Genomic DNA, 23427 nt, shown 5'->3' with positions numbered 1-23427 from the left:
GAGACAGGGCCGCTGCCTTTGGACCAGGACCTGGCTCCTTCTGCTCTCTTTTAAACCTCTGCCAGATTCTTGGGCTTCTGAATCCTCTTTCCAGCCGAGCATGACCTTCTTGCCCCTGGGAAGGTTCTTTCTTGGGCCCAGGCTTCTGCTGTTGGCCCCGCACCGTCGCGGTCCTTGCTGGTCGCCCCGTGTTGGTTGCTGAGACTCAGGCATTGATCGCTCTGGGAGAAGGGAGGGGAGGGTCGTACATCCCATCAGCAGCCTTCCAATCAAGCCTTGGGGTACTGCCCAAGACACACACCTGTCTTGCTCTGCCTCCTTTTCTGGTACTGCTGGTGTGACTGGGAATGGGAGGAGTGCCCCATCCTGCCCCCACTTCAGGGAACAGGGGCAGCCTGGGGCATTTTTGGTGCCTGACCTGCCCGCTGATCCCGTCCCTGGTTCTGCCTGGCTCTTGCGCTTTCCCCAGCTGCTGAGTCCTGCTGCGAGCAGCGCCCAGGGCAGTTTGAGGGAGAGCTGCTGCTGGAGATGTAGCCCCCCGCCAGGGGCTCCTGCTGTCCCATCCCAGTGGGCTCCCTTTGTGTGCTCTGGCCTGGGAACAGGGGCAGAGGCATCTGGGATCTAGCTGAGGAGAAAGGATGGTTAACCTTGAGTTTGCCTGGGAAGGGGCGCAGAGGAGGGGTGGTGGGCTGGCCTGCTCAGGAAAGCCTTGCTAGCTAGGCTGAGAAGGATGGGGAGGGTTTGCATGGGCACTGAGAGGAGAGGATGCCATTTTAGGTGGTGAGGAGGGGGTGCTGTGTGGACTTGGGGCTGAGTCTACTTGGGGAATGGCACAGCGGTCCCCCTGGCTGGGTGGAGCAGAAGGCTCTGGGTGGGAGACAGAGGGAGGGGTGGGGGCAGATGGGAAAAGTGGGGCCAGATGGTGGTGGCTAGGAGGACTGCAGTTGCTTGCAGATGATGAATTGGAGGGGACAGGAGGGCAGCTGGGGGCCAGGGAAGGAGCGGAGGAAGACAACGGATCAGGGAGGACAAAGGAAAGAGGACGGATAGACAGGGGGCTAGAGAGGAGAATGAGCAGGGCCTGTTTGCTGCCTGGACCTAAAGGGCGAAGCCAGAAAACCTTGGGTGGCAGGCGGTGATCCGTGTATTGGAGACACCCAGGGGGTCGAGAGGGAAAGGTCTGGGGTGGAGGCAGGGAAGAGCAGGAGATGAGTTTGAGGAGTCAGGGGGCTCACAGAGACATCATCTAAGCACAACGCGTGCAGCTCAGGCACGGGAGGGAATGCAGTTTCCGGAGGAGAGTCGAGCATGGCCAGGGAGGAGATGGAAGCCACAAGAGAGGCCACCAAGGCAGAGTGGAGTCTGAGCAGGGGAAGGACCCAGGATGGTCTGGGTCTCGGGGGGGGGGGGGCTTCTGCCCCCTGGGGAAGAGGAGAAAGGCCCATGGAGGAGGGGCTAGCAGGGGCCACCTGCACTTGGGAAACAAGAGGGATGGAGACAGAGAAGCTGCTGTTGGGACTGGCCAAGATCTGTGGGTTCAGAGGGTGGGGGGGCACTTCCAGGGGCGTGGGGAGGCAATGGCCAATTTCAGGGGTGAGGGGAGAGGCGGTGGTGAGGAGACACGAGCCCTGGCCACAGACCCGCCTGGGGAGGTTTGGCCAGGAAAAGATGAAGACAGTCCGGGGGCAGCAGGCCTGGGAGGGGTGGCGCAGGCACGTTTGAAGACCTCATACAGCGACACTGTGCTCAGTGGGTACCAGGTCAGAGCTTAGTAAATGGATGCAGGCCCAGCCTTCACAGATTCACCCTTCGTTCATTCATTCATGCATTCATTCCCTCCCTTTCAGCGTCAGTGGGCAGGACCCACGGACGTTCCACTCACCGTGGTATGTGGGGTGCCTGAGCGTAGTGCCGGTTCAGTGTTTGTGGAATGAATGTTGAGTGAGAGGTGGATGAATTTGAGCGTGCTGAGTGGGAAGTGGGGTGGAAAACACGTCCTGGAGGAATCAGCAGATGTGTGCTTCAAGACTTAGGTGTGGTACGGCCTTGAGGTGGGAGAGGACAGTTGTCTCCTCTGCATTGGGAGGGAAGAAAGAAACGCTGTCGGGTCAGGGGCATGCAGGGACGAGGCCATCTCTGTTGAATGGTTGCTACCTCTGTAAGGCAGGAGGGGACATGCTCATGAGGAGGGAATGAAAAGCTGGAGGGGGGGAGAGAAGTTTCAGGACCGCTCCCTTGCAGAGTGGACAGGCAGACAGTCAAGAATTGGAAGAAGGGATTTCAGGAATATTCGATGGGGGAGGCCTTGCCCCAGGCCCAGGGAGCTCCAGCCCAAAAGGAGAGACAAACATGCAGAAACAGACCTAGAGCTCTAGTTAGAGACCCAGCCCAGGGAAGGGACTGACCAGCGCGGCTAGGCCCCTCTGTACTGTGAGCGGTGCCAAGGTTTGCCCCAGGAATGCCCCTCCCTGCCCCCTCCCAGTCCCCCAGCGGCTCCTGTCCGCTCCCCCTAATGGGGTGTCCCCCGCTTCGCACACACAGGTTGGCGGCTGGACCGTGGACCCCGTGTGCCTCCTCAGCTCCCTCTGCTCCCACCTCCATGGCGACTCCGCCCCCTCCGGGGCTGGCCAGCCGGCCCAGGTGAGTCACCCACCTCCTCCCCACCCCCCCAAACCACGGTGGAGTTTTGTTCTGGGGAGGACTTTTTTTGGAGGGGGGTACCCAGGATTTTAATTTCGCACCCCTTTCTCCTTTACTAGGAGCTTCCTGTTTTCAGGACATTTCTATGCCCTGTACTCACGTCGACCCCTGCTGTCGGAATCCCCACCACTGCCTCCCCAAACTTGGGGCAGGGTTTGGCTTTGGGGAAGGAATTTTTTGAGGAGGGATATTCAGGTTTTAATATTTTTTTTTGTAATCTGCATCCTTTTTCTCCTTTAAAGAGGAGTCCTCCTCCCTCCCACCCCACCAGCTTTCAGGAGTCTCATGACCTCTTCTCAATGCCCGCCTTCACTGCGGCTCACCCTCTCCCCCACCTGCACCCTGTACTAGGTTTCCGACAGGCCCAGCCTTCCCCTCAGGAAGCTCTACATGAAGGCTCTCGCCTGCCCTTCCTGTTCGAGGCTTAGTCTCAACATTTTAACTAGGGCTTTGGCATCTCACCACTTGTTCTGAACTCGCTCCCTTTTTCCTCATCAAGCCCCAGTTTCCCTGAAGGGAAGATGGGTCTCAGACAGGTTTACTCAGACAGGATCCCAGGGCTTGGGCTCCCGGCTCAGCCTGGACATCACCATAGGAGAAAAATGGGCTCATGAGTCCAAACTGGGAGGAGGGATCAGGGCGTCAGAGTTGCAGAGGGGGAGGAGGCAGCCCAGAGGGTCCTGGACCTGAGGGTGTCAGCTGCAGGAGGCAGAGGAGGGGTCGGCCCGGAAGCCGGCGGGGAGCACGGGGCCAGCATCACCTCTTCACACAGTCTGCTCCTCCCGGAGAGGGGCAGCAAGGCTTGACCTTTCCAAGAGGAATTAAAGAAAACTGTCACCCTAGCAACCAGAGCGGAGCATGGGTGTTTTAGCTGAGTGTCACGCAATGCTAGCAGCAGATCGACCGTCGCTGTCTTGGCCTCACTCACGGGGCATTCAGCCTGCTTGCTTTCTGGGCCCTCAGCCTCACCTTGGCTGAACTGCAGGGATGTGTCTGCCCCAAGGCTGAGTGGCCGATGGGATGGACTTGCCCTGAGTGGCCACGTCTGTGGTGGAGGTCACACTGGAGCCGGGGCAGGGATGCTGATGGGCCGAGGACCGCTGGGCTGTGCACGGGGGCGCGCGCCGAGGTCCCCCCCCAGCTCCAGGTCATGGGGCTGTGATATAGGGCTGGAGTGGTGAAGGGGAGGGAGGCTAGACTCAGTGAGGTCAGTCGTCCAGGCCATGGAATCCTGGGCCTCTTTACATCTAGAATCAGCTCTGATGGAGCAAAGGGTAAGCTTGAAGGGACCCTGGCTCCAGGGCTTCGTTCCTACTGGAAGAAGGGGCTGTGCACAGGATCTTGTCATCGCTTGATACTTAGGGCTTATCACACTGCCTGTCCCCGGGGACAGAGTCTATGGCTCCTTTTTGTAAAATGCAGGTTCAGAAAGGTTCAGCAAAGCTAGTCTCTCAGCATGGCAGGATCAAGGCCACAGGGAAAACCTAGGTATCCCAGCCTGCCAGATGTGGTTGGGAATTCAGTCGTGGGAGAGCTGAAAGGGGACAGCTGAGACCCTAGTGGGGAGGGGCTCAGAAGGTGGTGGAGCAGAAGGTGGGACACACCCTCCCCCCACAGCCAGACCTTCCGGGATGGGGGCAATGAGGAGGACCCAGAGGGGGACCCGACGCCGACTCCAAGCCATACACAGCCCCTCCCCCGCCTCCACTAACCTCCCTCCCTCCCGCTGCAACCCGAGTCCCCGGCGGCGGGCCGGCATATCGGGTGACCGCGGCGACGCAGCCACCAGCCTCAGCCGCTCCTCCGCGGGGCCGCGCCCGCGGGGCCGCGCCGGGGGAGGGGGCCAGGAGAGGGGATGTGCACGGCGGCGCGCCGCGCGGAGCCAGGTGGAGTCGCGGTTACCCGGGCGACCAGGGCCGGGGCCGGCTCCGCGGCGGTGGCGGCTCTCGCGCTGCAGCAAAGGGCAACCGCGGCGGCGGCGGCTGCGGAGGCGGCCGGGGGAGGGGAGAGCTGGGGCGGGAGGAAGTCGGGGGCCGCCCTCCCTCCCCCGCCCGACGCGGGACCCGGGGCTGGGGGCCCCGCGCCTCTACCTGTGGCCGCAGGTAAGGGGGAGCGACTGCGGGTGCCAGGATCGCCGCCTTGGGTTCCGCTGGGGGCCGAAGCACGGAGATGTGGGGACCCGCTCCGCGCACCGAAGGGTCGTGCGGGGGTGGGGGGTGCGCAGGCCGCTGCGGTTCCCGATCCCTGAGAAACGCCCCCTCCCTTCCCCCACCGCGCTCGGCGGCCTCGGCGTGGGCAGGGCCCCTACCCTGAAATGCGGCTGGCGCCCCTTCCCCCATTCTCGGAAAGTCATGACCTTCCGGGGTGCACCCCCCTCCCCAGCCGCAGCGCAGGTCCCGCCGCATCCCCAACTCTGCATTGGGAAGAGCGAGGAGGTGAGAGCGCTGATGGCACACCTGGGGGGAGGTTAGTGCGTGTGCGTCGCCGTGGGAGGCTCGCGCCCGCGGGGGCGCGCTGCGTGGCCCCAGCCGGGGCAGCCTGGGGGCGGGTGTTGACGTGGACGCGTGTTCACGGGAGTTGAGAGCTGTGTGTGTGCCGGTGCGCGCGGATCCAGGGGACTGGGGGGTGCGGGTGCCGAGCCCCTGGCTCCGCGCCCTTCCTGGAAGATGCGGCCGTGGTCCTGGAGGGGTCAAGCACTCACCTAGCCCGCAGGGACGCCCGTCCAGCGGAGGGGAGAGACCGCAGCGAGCTAAGGCTCCCAAGGAGCACGGCCGCCCCTCCCAGGACCCCGGGACAGGGGAGAGGACCAGCTGCAGGGGAAGGGAGAACCCCACTTACCCCTCTAGGGTTAGGGAGTTAGGAGGGAGTTAACTCTTCAGCCTCCAGAGGGAAAAAAACTGTTTCCTCATCTCCTCAGGGAGTTAGAGGAGTCCCTGGTCTTGCTTCTTTGGGTCTCGGGAGAAGCTCCACCCCCCCACACACACCCCATTTCTGAGAGCCAGGGCCGTGTTATGGTTGACTTAATCTTATCCCCTTAGACCACCTCTGGGTTGGCTCCTGCTCCAAGAGTCTTCCCCACCAGTGGTCGCCTCTGGCAGGGTCTCTCCTGCTGGACCCTTCCTCGCTTCACTTCTCCCTGTGTCCAGGGAAGGTGTGAACCCCCCCTCTGAGTATGGTGGAGGGAAGACGGCTTGCCGTGCCTTGGAGGGTTTTGGTAAGGGCTGGGAGAACTCTCTTGGCTCCCCCTGCCCTCTGCCCTCCCTCCAGGGAGTTTTCTGGTACCAGGAGATTTCCAGGGAAAAAGACCCAGAAGGCTGAGCGTGCTAGGTGCCAGGAGATGGAGGGGTGGTGCCAGAGAAGAGGGTTCAGAGCCACCCTCGGCCTCCCTTGGAGGTCCTGGTTTATTGGCACTCAGCCTGATGAAATATTTGTTGAGGGCCTGATGTGGATCAGTCACTGGGTTAGCACAGCTGGAAGGCCAGCAGGGGACAGCGAAGAGGTAAAGTGTGCTGGATGTGGGCTGGGAGTGAGGGAGTGTTCCAGCCCTCTGCTCTCAGTCACCCAAGGGTGCCCCAGGGGTTAACGCCCTGGAAGAGGCTGAGACAGCAGATGGACAGTATCCCCAGAGGCCTCTCCCCATTGTGGTTTCTCCCTTCCAGGAACACGGAGTCACCGGGAGACCATGTGTCTCATTCCCAGTAGGGCCAACGTGAAAGAGGGCCATTCTTCCCACTTTCCAGAAGGGAGGACTGAGGGACAGGACTCAGCCAAATGTGCTCTGAGGAGCAGAGTCCAAAGCCCCAGGATGATGATCTCAGCTTCACTCAGACATCCATGTTCTCTCCAAGCACAAATGCAGCTCCCCTTCCAACTTTACCCTTTTGTGGGGCTCGGCTGGCACTGGTGCCGTCCAGTCCTCCCCCACGGCCCCAGCTAGCGGCCCCTCTCTTCCTGATCTGACTGCCCCATGGATGTGCCTAGCCTCCTGACCCAGGAGCAGACCCATGTTGAAGGCCAAGCTGTCTCCCCAGCCAGGTGCGGGTTACCCTTGATCTGATGTACAGGGGAAACGGAAGACCCAGTCTGGTGGGGCGGCCCTTCCCCCACCCCGCCCCCTACAGGTTGATGGCGCTGGCAGGGTGGCACCTTCTTCCGCGTTTGAGCCAGGAGCTCATGTCCAGAGATGTGCAGAGATGTCCAGAGGGCCCTGACCTGGCCAGTGGGGGGAAGCTCGGGTCGGACTTTGTGTGAGGGTGGCTCTCAGGCCTTGTGTGTTTTTGTAGGTGGTGAGTGTGTGTACATGTGAATGGGCATCCAAGGCTCCACGTGTGTTTCTTGGGCCCTGCGGGTATGTGTGTAGGTTTGAGGCAGGTGTGAATGGAACCTCAGTGCCTCTGCGCTGCTGCGACTTAATGTTGTGCTTGTGGGAGTGTGTGTGAGCAAGCCAGGGTCCTGTGGGAGGAGGGTGCACGTTTGTGTGTGAGTGGGGGGTGGTCTATGTACGAATATCTTTGTCGACGAGCTTCCATTTGTTCTGGGTTGTTTCTGACTGTGGAAGGCTTCTCCCTCCATGCTGGTGTCCCTCTGTGGGTGTGTTTTTGTTGCTTTGTGTCTGCGGAGATGTAATTATCCAAGGATGTTTCTGCATGTCCGTGTGCAGCTCTGAGTGTGAGCCTGCGTGTTGCGGGATCTGTGGGTGGGCGGCGAGTGTGCTGCCAGAGCCTGGTGGGACAGTGGTGCTGGGTGAGCGCCGTGTGGCCTCCTCTGCAGAGCCATCCCTCACTGGTGGGTCTACAGACACGACTCTCCTCAGAAACCCCTGCGTGCCCTGGGCCTGGCTCTGCCTGCCCCCACCTAGCCACTCCCTCTCCTGCCCCTCGCCTGACCACAGCCGCAGGGAGCTGTGGCTAGAGCCTGTCACTGCAGCCCCTTGCCTCCCCTTGGCACCTGTGGGCATCCCCCAGGCATGGCATGTGCCCATAGCTTGTTCCAGGCACTGGCTGGAGCATAGATTTGCTGCCCCCTTCCCCTGCCTGGCATGTGACTGTTGTTTGTGTCTCTTGGAGCTAACGCTGGGAGGAGGGGTGGGGGTGGTGACTCAGATGGGGACAGCTCAGGCATGTAAACCTCTTCAACCCAGCTCCAGCCTGTCGTCACCCCCACCCCAAAGGTCTGCCCTCAGATAAAGCCTCCTTCCCAGAAGAGCCCCTTGACTTAGCCCCCATCTAACTCCTTCCTGCCATTAAAGCATTTGGTGGCACAGGACACAGTGTGGAGTCCTTCCCCCATCGGGGATACTCAGGGTCCTTCTCCTCTGCCCATGCTTGTGCCAGGCACCCCAGGGCCAGGCCATCTGCTGCCTCTGTCTTCCTGCTGAGGCTGGCACCGGTCAGCAGGGTGCCCTTAATTTTGCCAAGAGCTGACCCAGCCTCAGGGCTTCTTCTTCCTTGGCCTTGGCCATCTGGAAGGGCCTTCTGGTCTCCAGGAAGGCATGGCAACCCTGGGTAAATGTGAAGGAGCAAGAAGCTGAGGCCTGCCAGTCTAGGGGTGGTAGGAAGGATGCCAGGAGCTCTTCTCTCTCATCCACCCAGCCCAGGTCTCCAGGCTTCCCAACTCCCTTTGCCCCCCACAGCACCTCATCCATTGTCAAGTGCTGTGAGGTTACTGGCATCTGTCCAGTTTTCTCTATATTCCTGATCCACCACCTCATACAGACCTCTCTGCCCTAGCCTTGGCTGTCAGCCTCCCTCTTCTACTCTCTGCCCCATCAACTTCCTGGGGTCCAATCCTGATCCCACTCTGCTCCAACTAAATGCTTTTGTCCAGTATTGAAAATCCCCATCATTTGGCCACAGACCCCTTTTGCAGACTACTCTGCTACTTTCCCAAGCAGACTGGACTATTGGCTATTCCCTGAGCACACTCTGTGCTTATTGGCCCTGAGCACTTGTTCATGCTGTGCCCACTGCTCAGCATGCCTTTCCACTCGGTCTCTAGCCTGTTCATCTTTCAAGACTCAGCTCAAATGCCACCTCTTCCAGGAAGTTTTCCCTGATCTGCCACAGCCAGATGCCATTTCTCTGACCCCCCAGCTCAGATTTATCTCTGCCCCTCTTTGACAGCATCTCATGGGCTCCCTATATCATCGTGGCCATCTGTGCCCTTTCCAACCCGTAAGCTCTCTGAAGGCAGTAATGGTGGCTTGGACGTGGGGCTTGTAAACATCTGGCATGGATCCCCTCTGTCCAGACCAGCAGGTGTGGCATCTGCTCAGGGACATTCTGGGTGCACATGGTGATCCAGGTCTCAGCAGAGAATGGGCTGTACCAGGAATTACTTCCTTCCTGTTCTTGGGAGGGTGGCGGGCCCATGTCCCAGGGCTGAATGCTGAGCTCCAAGGGTCTCTAACGCCTCTGACCCCTCCCCTCCCACCCCCGCATAACCATCTCTTCTCTTATTTCCATCAGCAGCCAAACTACTGGAGTTTCAAGGTCAGTGTATGACGCTTCTGCTTTCATGGCAATTGCATGTGCACTCCCTCCCCTGATCCCACCCCTCCCTTGCACATGCTTTGCACAGGGGCGTGCATCCACATGGGTGCCTTCTGGTGCTGTGGGCCCTGGGGCTGCAGTTTGTGGCTGCTGCTTTGGGAGAGTCGGGTTCGCCTGCTGGGGGCTTGTGATTCTGGAGTGGGAGTTTGGGCTGCCTGGGCTGGGGATGCTCACGAGGGGCATTTTGGAATGAGAGGGGCTGCCTGGCAGTTTCCCCAGCCTAGAGATCGCTGGCACCAAGGCAGGAGGCGGGACTCCGTGACCTTGTTGAGGGTCCTGTTATCTGAACTTGCATCTCAACCCCCCGCCCGCAGGGAGACACTGGGGCTGTGATGGGTCCCTCGCCCCTTTCTTATTCCCCGCTGTGGGGGGCTGGGCAGCAGTTCCTAGACAAAGTGCCAGGTAGGGGGCTCAGAACCCTGCACCCCCAAACTTGAGGCTCCTGTTGTCCAAGCGCAGAGCTAAGCTCAGGCACGGGGCCTTCCTGCTCCGCTGGAGGACTATCCTGAGCTGGAATGCTACCTGCTCCTTCTGAGGGCATCTTGCTGGTGCACCCTCAGGTACCTCCTCCATCTTCCCTGACATCTACGTTAGCCAACTGGGATTGCTCCTTGTGTCCTGGAGTCCCCAGCCCCAACAGGTCTCAGGCCTCCTGACAGGGAGTGGGATGCATCCATCCCAGACCTTCCAAGCGGCGTCTTGTGCTAAACATCTTGTTTCTAGGCAAGCATTCTTCCAGGGCACTGCACGAAGTCCTGGAATCAGAATCTTGGGATCATAGAATGCTGGTGTCACACATTGCCTCTTTGGAGGAGGCAGGAGAGGGTAGTGGTTAAGTGCCTGAGAGCCAGACTGCCTGGCGGTGAATTCCGGTCTGCTGCCAACTAGCGGGTGACTCAGGGCAAGTTACATGATCCCCTGGGCCTCAGTTTGTCCTCTGTAAAATCGAGCAACCATACCTGCATTCTTGTTGTAAAGGTAGAAAAACTGAGATGCCACAAGTCCTAACCTCAGGTTCTGGCTTATAGCAAGCCTTAAATGGTTGCCAGCCTCATTAGTTATTATTAGAAGCCTGGATGCTGACTTGACTCCCAAACCTGGGAATCACAAGCACTGCAGGAACTTGTAAAATATCTCAAACTCTGGGCCCCAACCCCTGGAGCTTCTGATTCAGTGAATCCGGGGCCCTGGAGAGAGTGTCTTAAAAAGCTCCCAAGTGAGTCTGCCCCGGTTTTGGGTCAGGCTTTGGGAACCTCAGATCCTCACCTGACCGCCCCCCACCCAAGAGTTCCTCTGTGTCGTCTCTGCCCAGGAGTCATCAGCTCCTCCTTGAACACCTCCAGTGACAGGTGCTCACTACCTCCCACGGCAGCCTCCTTCCTATCTTTGGAGAGCTCTGCTTGAATTACAGTTTTGCCTTCTTGTGATCTCCCTCATGGTCGAGGAGTCCTTCTGGATGTTTCACTTTCTTCTGCTCGTTTGTCTCAGCCCAGGAAGGGAGAGAAGTGCTTTCCACTCCTCAGGAGGGTTTTCTATGAGGGCTGGAGAATGGAAGGTGCCCAGGGGTCCAGGATGGAGACAGAAGTGGTAGAGCAGGGAATCTGGACATCTCTCCTCCCAGGCTCCCTTGGCGGGGTCCTGCCTTCTCAACCATCAGCAGTCCCCAGGATCCCTGGCCCTCTCTGGGATCCCTGTCCCTCTTCGTTCCTGCTCCATCTTATTGGCACATCACTTGTGCCCGGCAGGCACTGTGGTCAGCTCCTACTCTTCGACCCTTTTAGCCATTTAATTCTGCCAGGCTAGCCTGGCAACCACTGACCTTTTGGTTGCCTGGCAACCCTGTGACTCCCTGACCTGACCCGGTTGCCCACATTGCCGCAGGGTCCCCTGTCCAGTAGCTGGTGCTGAAGGCGAGAGGGGCACAGACTGGCGCTGGTGACGTGGGCTGAGCCACAGGGTCTGGATGGCATCCCCGCCGAGTGGGCTCCCCCCTCCCCAGATCCATGCCCACCCACTCGTCAAGGCATTGTACTTGAGGCTAGGCCCCCCTGAAGCTCCCAAATCTGACCTTCCACGTCCTCAAGCCCTCAAGGCTGTCCTGGGGACAACTGGGCACACTGCCCAGTGGAGAAAGATGCTCTCTCTTTTTGAGAGTGCCAACACGACTGGAGCATTAAATTGAGCTAATACGAAGATGGAGATTAATTAGAGGTTAATCAGGATTTGGGGAAAGAGGAAGCCGAGGAGGAGAATAAATTATTCTTTTTTAGAAATACTTTTGTTTTTTATTTTAAAAAATGATTTCTGATTGTGCTAAATTCACACAGCAGAAGAGTATATCAAGTGAAAAGAGAAAGCCCCTTCCCAACCCTGACATAACCACTGTTAATGGTTTTGAGTGTAATTTTGTTGCTATTGTTGAAAATAGACAATATATTTTATAGAAAATTATAGTTGAGGAACCTGGTTTTTTTTTTTTGATGATATATGTATATATCCTGGACAACATTCCCTGTAGATCTGATTCATTATCTTTCTCCCTTAAATAGATGAGTTTCTGTACAGCACGCAGGTCTAAGAGGAAGGGCTAGGCCAGAAGATGGGGTGTGGCCCTGAGTGACAGACCTACCTTTGGTCAAGATAGGCTCATGAAAAAACAATTGAATCCTGGGGAACCCTTCTCCTGCCACCCCCCACCCTGTGAGGAGAGTGGCAATCAAGCTGTCCCTGGGGCAGGGAATGGTCAGTGCTCTACCCCCAGCCAGACCTCAGCCTTGGCTGGAGCTGTGGGCCCTGGGGCAGGTGGCTGTCATGCTGGGCGCTGGGGCGGGGGCTTCTTTCCAGGAGGCTGGACAGGCCTGTTGGCTATGTGGCAGCATACCCCTTGCAGGGAGCGATGACACCTGGCACATGCGTCCACATGCTCACGTGTACCGTGCCGGACTTAGCATGTGTGTTGCATGTGCTAGACAAGTAGATTGTTTGAAACTGGGGTTCAGCTGCCTTTGAGGGATTTGGGATGGCTCTCCTAGTCACCCTAAAGGCAGGCATTCTCTGTACCAGCTCTGTAAGGGCCCACACCTCCCAGGGTTGGGGTCCTGGGGTCCACAGCCCCCCTTGCTTTCTCCCTGGGCCCTGCTCCCCACCCCCACCGCCACCCTTCTGAACTTCCCGAAGGAGAAATTCGCCGCTCACAAACCCGCCGCTTAATTAACGTCTGGAACTAATGCCCCAATTTGCTCAACGATTCTGCTGCTCACCTCGGTGATAAATTCGTGTTGTTGTTGTTCTCTGGTTCTCTGGAAGCTTAAAATAGCAGGCGTGCCCATGGCTCCTGCTCAGATGGTTTCTTGTCTGGCTTCTCAGGGTGCCTGAGCCCTTTGCCCACTCCTTACCTGCTAGGCGTCCTAGGGGGGCCCAGGCCCGGAGAGGCTGGGATGCTCTCCTGCGGCCACACAGTGAGACGGGAATCCAGGAGACCCTCCTGGGAATGCGTGTGTGTCGCTGGCTGACGGGGACTTCCCGGGCCTGGAAGTGGGCAGCAGCTAAGGGAAGGGGGCTCAGGCCTGGTGCCTTTCGCTCCGCCCTGCCCCTGCAGACCCGCAGCTCGCGCCACACGCAGGGGGCCCAGCCCGGGCTGGCAGACCAGGCGGCCAAGCTGTCGTATGCCTCGGCTGAGTCTCTGGAGACCATGTCGGAGGCAGAGCTGCCCCTGGGCTTCAGCAGAATGAACCGCTTCCGACAGAGCCTGCCCCTCTCCCGCTCTGCCAGCCAGACCAAGCTGCGCTCGCCAGGTACTGCCTCCGCCTCCCGACCGCCGCCCCTCTCTCTGCTCTTGGGCCCCTGGAGCCCTCCTCGCGGCCTTCACCACTCCAGCTCTCCTCAGCCCTTTACCCCACAGCCTCTGGCTCCCTTCCCATAGTCCACCCCCCCTCCCCCAGTAATTCCCTCCCCTCAGCCCCCCTTCTCTCCTCCCAGGCCTCCTTTCTCTATTTCTCTCTCCCCTCACCTCTCTCTCCATCACTGCCCCCCAGCATCCTCTGCTTACCCCTTTCTCTCTCCAAGCTGCCTCGCTCTCCCAATCCTCCTCTCTCCCTCTCCCAGTTCAGCTTCTTTTTTTCTGCCTCAGCAGCCCCCTTCTTCCTTTCACCCTCTCCCTTCTTACCTCACTCTCCCTCAGCAACTCTATGCTTCCTGACTCCCTCTCAGCTTGCGCTCCGCCTGGGCTTCCGTCCCCATTCCATTTTCTTGTCCAGTTCCTACTTGCCTGGGGTGGACAGGGAGCCTTGGGTGGCTGGAGGCCCGGCCTGGCGCCCCCCCAGCGCCCCCGGCAGTATGAGGAGAGCCTGTGTGCACCCGCAGTCGGGCCTCAGACCCTGGCGCCGCCCGGCCAGCGCAGCTCCCGAAGTCTCCCCTCGCTCCCCTGGCGGGAGGCGGCGACGTGGCAGTGGCAGTGACTGGGAGGGCGGTGTCTCCTCTGCAGGGGTGCTGTTCCTGCAGTTCGGAGAGGAGACTCGGCGCGTGCACATTACGCACGAGGTCAGCAGCCTGGACACGCTGCACGCACTCATCGCGCACATGTTCCCGCAGAAGCTCACCATGGGCATGCTGAAGTCGCCCAACACTGCCATCCTCATCAAAGACGAGGCGCGCAATGTCTTCTACGAGCTGGAGGACGTCCGGTGGGCTTGGCCCCGAGGAGCTGGGGTGGACTTCCCCAGGCTTCTCTGCAGGAGCTCGACCCCGCGGGCCCTTCCCTGACCTAGCCTCAGCCCTTGTCCTCCCCTCCCAGGACCTTACCACCCCGGTCCCTTCCTCAGAGCCCCCCTCTAAACCACTCACCCCTGAGCGGTCACCTTGCTTGGGCTAATCTAGAAATGGGGCCTGAGGCTTGGAAGCCGGCTGGGTGGAGGCTGCTGGGTGTGTGTGCTGGCGGCAGGCAGCCGGAGGTACCAGATGCTCTCAGGGTTGGGGGTCCTGCTGCCTCTCGCTCCCTTCTTCCCCTCCTAAGGGGAGCGGCCCCTCCCCATCCTACAGGGCTGGGAAATGGTGACCCCCTGCATTAACCCCCCCCCCCCAGGGACATTCAGGACCGCAGTATTATCAAGATCTACAGGAAGGAGCCACTCTATGCCGCTTTCCCTGGCTCGCACCTCACCAACGGGGACCTCCGGGTAGGCTGGGAATGCCTAGAGCTTTGGGGGGCCCAGGGAAACCTCTGATGGTCAGGGTCATGGCGATGGGTGCTACTGTGGCTGAGGAGGCAGGACAGAGTCTGGCCAGTTGTGACCAGTGGCCAGAGCCAGCTCTGGAAATGGGGACACACAGGGGCTGAGGTAGAGGGTTGCCTCCTTCAGTTGTGATGATATGGAGGAGGCCGCCCCTTCTTGGCCACCTTATCCTGCATGCCTGAGGGCTCACGATTTCTCCAGCACACCTCTAGATATCCCAGGAACCTCTCTCTCTGGAGCACCCCCACCCCTTTGGCTTCCCCAGCCCTTTCCTTAGGGTGGGCTGAGAGTTGCCCCCATTGTCTCTGGCGTTTCTCCATCTGTCACTTCTCCCTCCCTGATGGGAAAAGGGCCCGAGATGCAGCAGGATCTAGGGCAGGCAGAGAAGAGAAGGGACTTCCTAAGAGTCAGAGGGGAGATGCTGGCTCCCCAGGCCAGGGGCAGCGTTCCCTTTGTGAGCAGCCCCGTGGGGTTCCGGGGCTGTCTTCTGCGCAGAGAGAGATGGTGTACGCGTCGCGGGAGTCGTCCCCCACGCGGCGCCTCAACAACCTGTCGCCGGCGCCGCACCTGACGTCGGGGTCGCCGCCGCCGGGGCTGCCGTCGGGGCTGCCGTCGGGCTCGCCGTCGCGCTCGCGCCTCTCGTACGCGGGGGGTCGCCCGCCCTCGTACGCCGGGAGCCCGGTGCACCACGGCGCCGAGAGGCTGGGAGGCGCGCCCGCCGCGCAGGGCGTCAGCCCCAGCCCCAGCGCCATCCTGGAGCGGCGCGACGTGAAGCCCGACGAGGACCTGGCGGGCAAGGCGGGCGGCATGGTGCTGGTGAAGGGCGAGGGCCTCTACGCCGACCCCTACGGGCTGCTCCACGACGGCCGCCTGAGCCTGGCCGCGGCCGCCGGCGACCCGTTCGCCTACCCGGGCGCCGGGGGCCTCTACAAGCGCGGCTCGGTGCGCTCGCTCAGCACCTACTCGGCCGCGGCGCTGCAGTCCGACCTGGAGGACTCGCTGTACAAGGCGGCGGGCGGCGGGGGCCCGCTCTACGGCGACGGCTACGGCTTCCGCCTGCCGCCCTCGTCACCGCAGAAGCTGGCCGACGTGGCCGCGCCCCCCGGCGGCCCCCCGCCGCCGCACAGCCCCTACTCGGGGCCGCCCAGCCGCGGCTCGCCGGTGCGCCAGTCCTTCCGCAAAGACTCGGGCTCCTCGTCCGTCTTCGCCGAGAGCCCCGGAGGCAAGGCCCGCAGCACGGGGGGCGCCTCGACGGCCGGGGCCCCACCTCCCGAGCTCTTCCCCGGGCCTGGGGAGCGCCCGCTGGTTGCGTTTGGGCCGCCCGTGCCAGCCAAGGACACGGAGACCAGGTGAGGGACGCCGGCCAGACCTCTGGGCTGGCGGGGCAGGAGAGGAGGTTCGGCAGGGGCCGTGGCAGGAGCGTATCCTGGATCCAGGGTCCCCAGAGTCGCTTGTAGAACCAGAGTTTTGAGGGGTCGTCAGGGCACCTGGGATGTGGCACGGAGGGCATGGGAGAGGGACCCAGAAATTGCAGCTGTGAGAACTGTTCAGCACAGGGCCGTCTGAAGCGGGGAGCTGGTAAGAAATAAAGACCAGGAGAGGGGTGCCTTCGGGTCCCTACTGTCCTGGCTTCCAGGCCCTTGCCCATCACTTCCCCCCCGGAGGTGTCCCCGGGGCTAACAGGGCACCAGCCCATCCCCCTCTGCCCTCAGGCAGTGCTGCTGAGGGATGACGAGAAGGGATTCACCTCCACACAGCTTTCTTGTGGCCCGCGTGCCAGGTCTGGCAGGGAAGACACACCCACAAATACTTGTACTTCCTTTGGGGGTGTGACAGGTGGTGTGGGAGGAGGGCTTCCTCCAGGCTGCGGCCTTGACCCTGAGGTAGCCGGACCTTTGAGTTGTCTTGTGGGCTCCGGGGCTAGGGAGAGGATGGTGTTTCCTCTGGTTATCAATCTTGGGATTGGAGGGGCGGGGCAGGGGACTCCATGCACAGGGGAGGGGATGCTCAGAGCCACCTTCCTCCCCAGGGAGCGCATGGAGGCCATGGAGAAGCAGATTGCCAGCCTCACAGGCCTGGTGCAGAGCGCCCTGCTGCGAGGCTCGGAGCCCGAGACCCCCAGGTGAAGAAGCCCTTTTCCCAACAGCACTGCTGGGGCAGGGGGAGGGGGAGGTGCGCGCCAGGGGGCCTGGACCCAGCTCTGCCACTGCCTTTTCTGGGTGAGTGCCTTCCCTTACTTGGCCTCCATCCTGAGATCAGAGGGCTGGATGAGTCTCTTCTAAGGCCCCGTCCAGCTCTGACAGTCTGTGAGCCTGATGGCCACCTTCTTTTCCCTGTGCCACAGCGAGAAGATTGAAGGCTCCAATGGAGCAGCCACCCCCTCAGCCCGTGAGTGACCTGCCCGCCCCCCAGGCCCTTGCCCTCTCTGAACTTGGGTTTCCTAATTTGTAAAACAGGCATTAAACAATAATTACATCGCAGGGCTTTCCCAATATATAAACGAGGCACCTTGGCCCAAGATATCTTCACGCTGGTGCTTTGCCCTCCACAGGAGGGCTGGTCACCCCCTAGGACGGGATCAGAGTTATGCCCCTCTCTGGCTACTCTGTGGCGGCCTTGCTTGGCCTCTCCCAAGCTCACCGTTTTGCCCCATTCTCCCGATCTCGTGGTCCCTCTCTGCAGCCTGCGGGTCAGGCAGCCGGAGCAGCGGGGCCACCCCTGTGTCCGGCCCTCCCCCGCCCTCGGCCAGCAGCACCCCTGCCGGGCCGCCCACCGCCGTCAGCCGCCTGCAGATGCAGCTGCACCTGCGCGACCTGCAGAACAGCACCAGCGACCTGCGCGGCCAGCTGCAGCAGCTGCGCAAGCTCCAGGTACCGCACCCTCCAGGGCGGCCCCGCCCCGCCCGAACTCACCCTCCGCCGAAAGCCTCCCCCCCCAGTCCCGCCCCGCCCTCTACTCCCTCATCCTAGACCCACGTTGCTCCGGCTCCGAGTCCTCCACGGCCCACTGGGATCCTCCCCGAACCCTTCTCCCTTCTCCTTCCTCGAGCCCCGGTTCCCCCGCTCAACCTCCCCCCCCACCGAGACCCAGCCCCCCCTCCACTGAGCCCCCCTTCCCCTTCCCTTTCCCTGAGCCCCACCGCCCTCCACTTCAGAGCAGTTCCACGTTCCTTCCTGCCCCGCATTATTATTATTTATTTCTGCCAGCCCGGGCGGAAGCTCTTCTCCCAGGTCCCCTCGGCTCCCCATTCCTGAGCCGGGACAGTTGCCGCGCCCCCACTGGCACCGCTGTGGCCGCTCCTCGCTCCCCGAGAGGGCCCTAGGGCCCTTCTGATGAGGATAATGAGTAGAGGCAGGCTGGGGAGGGGGTAATGGATAAGATCTCCCCCTCCTCCCTTCCCTTCCCCCGCCATTCACGCCAGTCGGGTTTAGAGCTGGGTTCCCGCGTTAAACCAGTCTTCCCGTCCCTGCCCCGGGCTTGGGTCCTCCTTCAGCTCAGGCCTGTCCCCATGCAGGGCTGCTGGAAGCCACGGCCTTGCAGCTGCTAGGGCCGCCCCCACCCAAATATTCCCATCCCGTTCTCAGTCTGCTTCTCTAATTACCCCAGAATTTAATCTTGACCCCGCCCACGACCATCCCATCCCCTAGCTGCTGTTCAGGGGCACAGCCTTGCAGCCGCACCTTTTGCACGGCCCAACCTGGCAGTACCCCTTCCACGATCCCCATCCCGTTTTCAGCCAGCCCCTATCCTTGCCCAGAACAGCCCCTACCACCCCCCCCTCCCAGGTTATCCCACCCCTTGGCTGCTGCTCCCCGGCCCGCCCCTGCAGCCGCATCTTCTGTGGAGCCCTGCCCCGCCTTGCACTGTCCTCTGCCCATCTTGCCCCCGGCCCTTCCCGTGCTGCGCCCTCCAGTCCCTCCCACCCAGGTCCACCCCTCGGTCGGTGCGTCCCGCAGCTACAGAACCAGGAGTCGGTGCGGGCGCTGCTGAAGCGCACGGAGGCGGAGCTGAGCATGCGCGTGTCGGAGGCGGCGCGGCGGCAGGAGGACCCGCTGCAGCGGCAGCGCACCCTGGTGGAGGAGGAGCGGCTGCGCTACCTCAACGACGAGGAGCTCATTACTCAGCAGCTCAAGTGAGGCTGCGTCCCGCCGGGGATGGGGGTGGATGCGGTGGGAGCTGCGGCCTGGGTGACTGGCAACCTGGTTTCAATGGGAGACTCAACTCCCTTCTGAATCGCAGGTGACGTTGGTCTGTTCTGAAGCCTGATTTCATTCTCCACTGTGGCCCGATTTCTCTGACCCACAAACCTTAACCGTCTGGCATTCTTCCTGATTTTTTTTTTTTCTGGCTTGATGCCTGCTTTTATTACGTCTTGCTTCCTAATGACCCATAGGCTGGCTTCCCCGTGGCCTGCAGCTTCACCCTTATGTGGCCAGCTGCCTGGTTTCACTCTCAGCTGCCTGCTTTCATTCTGGGCCTGTGCAAATCAGTCCTCAGGTAAAGCTTTCAGGTGGAGCACTTAGGGACTGCTGTGACTCCAGCTCGGTGCCGCCCAGCCACCACTGCCACCACTCCGTCCCCTGATTTCTGAGACCAGGTACAGCCAAGGAAAACCCTCCTCACATCTTAGTTCAGTTGAAAAAAGGATCTCGCTTTTGCGGAAGGCCTTGGACTAGAGAATACCCCACCCCCAATGCTTAGATGTGGAAGGGTGAGCAGAGGACAGTTTTCTGATCCAAATTTAGCAGATGTCTGTCTGGCCACATTTCCATTGTCTGGCACCGTTGAAAAGAAGAAGCTGCTTCCCTTGCCCATGCACTGAGCACCCCGCCCCCACCCCACTGTAGCCTTCTCTTGTCCATGCCCCTCTTGGTGGCACAGAGCACTAAGGGACCTGAGGTCCAGCTCCAGCACAGAGAGGTTGTGTGACTAGGGCAGTTCTTGTCCCTCTCTGCCTCCGCTTCCTCACCTGTGCCCAGTATTAACATTTTTGCAGTTCTTCCCAGAGAGGGGTATTACTGGTCAGCAACTCAGGATGCCGGGAGAAGGCGCTGAAAGGAGCCTGTCTCCCTCACTAAGGCATGCGAGGGGCTCCTGCTCCCAGCCGTGGGCCACATGGCCTGGTGGGACATGTGCATTTCAGCAAGACCCAGGGCAAAGATGCCCATGACGCCTTGTGGTCCACCCCGTGTGGAAATAAGCTGGCGGCGGCCACCCCATCACTCTAGGGAGAGCTTCGTGACAATTCCAGCCACTTCTCCAAGTGGACTGGCAACTACCATCCCCTCTCACTCAGGAAACTGCATCTTTCCTGTCTTCTGTTGGCCCCTTTTCACTCAGCATAGAGTAGCTGGATGGGCATTTTCAAAAGGAACTTTTCTAAGACAGGTAAAGAAGATAAAAGGAAATACAAAGGACAGAGGGAGAAGAGAGGAAAGGAGAGATTTACGCTCCTGTCATTATGAGTGTCGGGTCCTCAGTTTCCTGGGCCCTCGGTTCTTCAAACACAGATCCCCCCAGCCCCGCCTGTTATCAGACCCGTTGCTCAGACTGCTCACTTGAGACAACATGGGGCCTGAAATGTTTAGTCTGGCAGGATTCTCCATCCTCCTCGAATGGGGTTCCTGCCCCTGTCCAGCTCCCATGGCGTCCCCAGGCATTAGACCAACCAACATTAGCCCCGCAGGCCCATCCTTACCCCTGCCGTGGCTGCAAGCCCCTGCAAGCCTTGCTCCTGCCCTGCTTCATCCTGCCCCTTGCTCTTGTTCTGGCCTCTTACTGGAAGTTGAGGCTGGTTCTGTGCTTCATTTGCCGTGGCTCACTGACCTGTCCATCTACCCAAACACTGTAGCTCTTCTGGACTTTGCACGTAGGAGCAGCCTCCGCAGAGTGAGATCTGTTGGCCTCTGGAGTCTATCTTTGCCTACAGGGCTGGTTTTGTGGGCGGGCAACCCGTGCAGTCGCACAGACCCCATGCTTGGAGGGGCCCCATGCTTGGTAAAATGCTCTGCTGTTGCCATCTTTTTGTTTTTTTTTAAGATTTAATTTATTAATTTCTCTCCCCTTCCCCCCTGCCGCCCACTTGTCTGCTCTCTGTGTCCATTTGCTGTATGTTCTTCTGTGTCCACTTGTATTCTTGCCAGCGGCACTGGGAAATTACGTCTCTTTTTTAGTTTGTCATCTTCCTGCGTCAGCTCTCCATGTGTGCGGCGCCACTCCTGGGCAGGCTGCACTTTTTTCTCTCAGGGCAGCTCTCCTTATGGGGTGCACTCCTTGCACGTGGGGCTCCCCTACAAGGGGGACACCCCTGCGTGCCAGGGTACTCCTTGTGCTCATCAGCACTGCACGTGGGCCAGCTCACCACACAGGTCAGGAGGCCCTGGGTTTGAACCCTGGACCTCCTGTGTGGTAGGCGGATGCTCTATCAGGTGAGCCAGATCCGCTTCCCCTGTTGCCATCTTGAAGTTCTTAATAATTTTTGAACTAGGGACCATTGCACATCGCAGCAGTACACATTTTCATTTTGCACTGAGTCCCGCAAATTATCTAGTTGGTTCTCTCTCGATCCCTCTAGGACTAAACCTGTCACTAGTGTGAAAAGCCCAGCCACTTTCCATTCTCAGTGTCTAAATCAGCTGCTCTAGGACTCCTTTGCAGAGCCCAGGGCCTGCACAAGTTAAGGGTCCCCAAATCTTGGCAGATTGAATGGTCAGAAAACTGAGACACTGCTGGAGCCTGTGGGGGGCCTACTCGTTTCCGCCTCCGATTGCAGTGTGGTCTCCTCCTGAAGGTTGGCCGAGTCTTCCTCTCAAGGAGTGATGTGCAGGAGTAATCATTTTACAACGCCGGCATGCCCTGAGCCAGCAGGAGCCACATGCATGGCAGAGGAGAGCTGTTCCTTCCTGTGGGACAGAGCTAGGCCTGGGGAGGACTGTGGGTGTGTGGGGGTGATGTTAGTCCAGGGTCAGCGAGATGCAGCAGAGCCCAGTGGCTGAAGTCAGGCCTGAGTAGATCTTGCTTTGCCACAGAACAGCTGAATGACCTTGGACAAGTTACTTAATCTCTCTGAGTCTCCTTTTTTTGCAAGTGCCAAAGCCAGTTGTGTTATTAAGGTGATTATTAATTATTAAGAGTAGTTAATTAGTTAGGGCAGCTGCTATAACAAGCCCCCAAATTGTATAATGGATCAAAAATAATAGCCATTTCTTTCTTCCTCATGCAACAATATTGGGTGGGCTAGCAGGGTGGCCCTCCTCATTAGGGAATCAGGGCTGATGGAGGTTCTGCCATCTTCAATAGGTGCCTTTCTAGCCCCCTTTGGGGGCGTTGGGGGAAAGCATGGAGGAGTTTACATGGGAAATTTTTATGGGCCAGGTCTGGAAGCTGTTTATCCCTTCCACTCATATTCCATTGTGTAGACCTCAGCCACACGGCCACTTCTAACTGCAGGGGAGGCTGGGAAATGTAGTCTAGTGTCTGAGCCACTGTTTGTCCATGTGTAAACTGGAGGTAATAACAGTTCCTATCTAAAGGATTTGTTGCAAGGATTCAATAAGGTAATGAGTCAAGGGCTAAGTGTGGCACCAGGCGTATATAAGAGCTTCATATGAGGTAGGTCTTTAACTATTAGTGCTGAATCACAGGATTTTATCTGTGGCTCCAGCCTGGTCTGTCATTTCACCAGCTAGTTGAATGAAGATGTGTCAGGCTTGCTGATAAGATTGCTGATGACATGGAGCTGAAAGGGGAAGCAAATCACCTGGATGGTAGAACTGAGAGTCAGAATTTGTTTCCATCTGGATTGTTGGGCTGAAATCCAACAGATGGGATTTAACAGAAATGTGTATCAAGTCCCACATGTAGGTCAGAGATGTCAGTGGCTCACGTGCAGAATGGCGATGACCTGGCTGGGGAGCAGCTCCTTCCTTCGTTGATTCCCTCCCTCCATGATTACTTACCAGACCTGGGCTCTGCTCCAGGCCCTGGACCAGGTGCTAAGAATCAGAGATGAATCTGGAAGAAAATGGTCCCTGCCTGTGTGGAGCTGGTGGCCCAGAAAAGTGCACAGTCCAGTGAACAGGAGCTTCAAGGGTTTGGGGGCCACAGAGCAGACCCCCACCCTAAGTGATGGGCCTGGGAGAAGGCTCCCACTGAGACCAGAGGATGAGCGGGAATTAGCCAATGGTGCACCCACGCATGCAGTGTTCTTAGCAGAGAAAATGGCGTAATGGCCCACAGGCAAGAGAGAGAGGGCGGCACATAGGAGGACCCCAGAGAATTTCTGAAGCATTCTACAAAGAATAAAGCCAGACAGAGGGGATGTACTGAACCCTTGCCATGTGCTTTCCCACTGGCATTAGCTCATTTACTCCTCCCAGGAGGGAGGAATTCTTACCATTCCCATTTTGGGGATGTGCAAGTTGAGGCCTAGAAATGTTAGGTAACTTGCTTGAGATCTCTCAGCTGGGACTGAAACTCTGATCTGTTTGACTCTAGAGCCAAGTTTTCACTATGGCTTTCAGGCCCCTGTGGACTGCACCGAAAGAGTTGGTTTTAGCTTCAAAATAATGGGATCTGTTATTTTGGGTTCAGTGCAGGGGGTGATGATATGGTGTGATTTGCATTTTAGAAAGATGTAGGGTCTTAGCAAAAGCTCAGCATAAATGAGTGGAAAATCTAAAGCAGTTTTAGGCCTCAAGGAAAGAGGCTGAATGGCTGGACCATTTGCGAAAAGGCAGAAGGACTTGGCAGTGTCCTCCCAGAGCAGAGACCACCAGGGGCTCGAGCAGCTGCCTCCAGCTCTGACTGCTGAGTTCTCTGCTGCTTCCTTGGCTGCAGCTTCCGGGCAGGGAGATTTGGACTGATCTTGCTAAAGATCAGAGCTTCCGAGGCGGGGGAGGCAGGGCACCTCATGAGGTCTCATCTCTGAGATTTGGCATTTCTGA

General features: G+C 59.2%; 1 protein-coding gene across 35 annotated transcripts in view; it reads left to right on the top strand.

The window, feature by feature from the left end:
- SRCIN1 (SRC kinase signaling inhibitor 1) overlaps positions 1–23427 on the top strand; it is a 65072-nt gene that overhangs the window by 24989 nt on the left and 16656 nt on the right. For 10 of the 35 annotated variants that reach the window (XM_058284130.2, XM_058284124.2, XM_058284120.2 and 7 more), the window contains 10 exons: positions 2542–2640; positions 9168–9191; positions 12850–13045; positions 13735–13933; positions 14332–14425; positions 14978–15831; positions 16512–16604; positions 16827–16870; positions 17165–17352; positions 18439–18614. In XM_058284130.2, the coding sequence (XP_058140113.1) occupies positions 2542–2640; positions 9168–9191; positions 12850–13045; positions 13735–13933; positions 14332–14425; positions 14978–15831; positions 16512–16604; positions 16827–16870; positions 17165–17352; positions 18439–18614 (1967 nt within the window). The remainder of the gene's footprint in view (positions 1–2541; positions 2641–9167; positions 9192–12849; positions 13046–13734; positions 13934–14331; positions 14426–14977; positions 15832–16511; positions 16605–16826; positions 16871–17164; positions 17353–18438; positions 18615–23427) is intronic. The other 25 variants (XM_058284131.2, XM_058284125.2, XM_058284118.2 and 22 more) reach the window with 4 other exon arrangements.

Source organism: Dasypus novemcinctus, chromosome 21 (assembly GCF_030445035.2).
Source record: "Dasypus novemcinctus isolate mDasNov1 chromosome 21, mDasNov1.1.hap2, whole genome shotgun sequence".
Classification (NCBI taxonomy): domain Eukaryota; kingdom Metazoa; phylum Chordata; class Mammalia; order Cingulata; family Dasypodidae; genus Dasypus; species Dasypus novemcinctus.
This window is presented reverse-complemented; position numbering and strand designations above follow the sequence as displayed.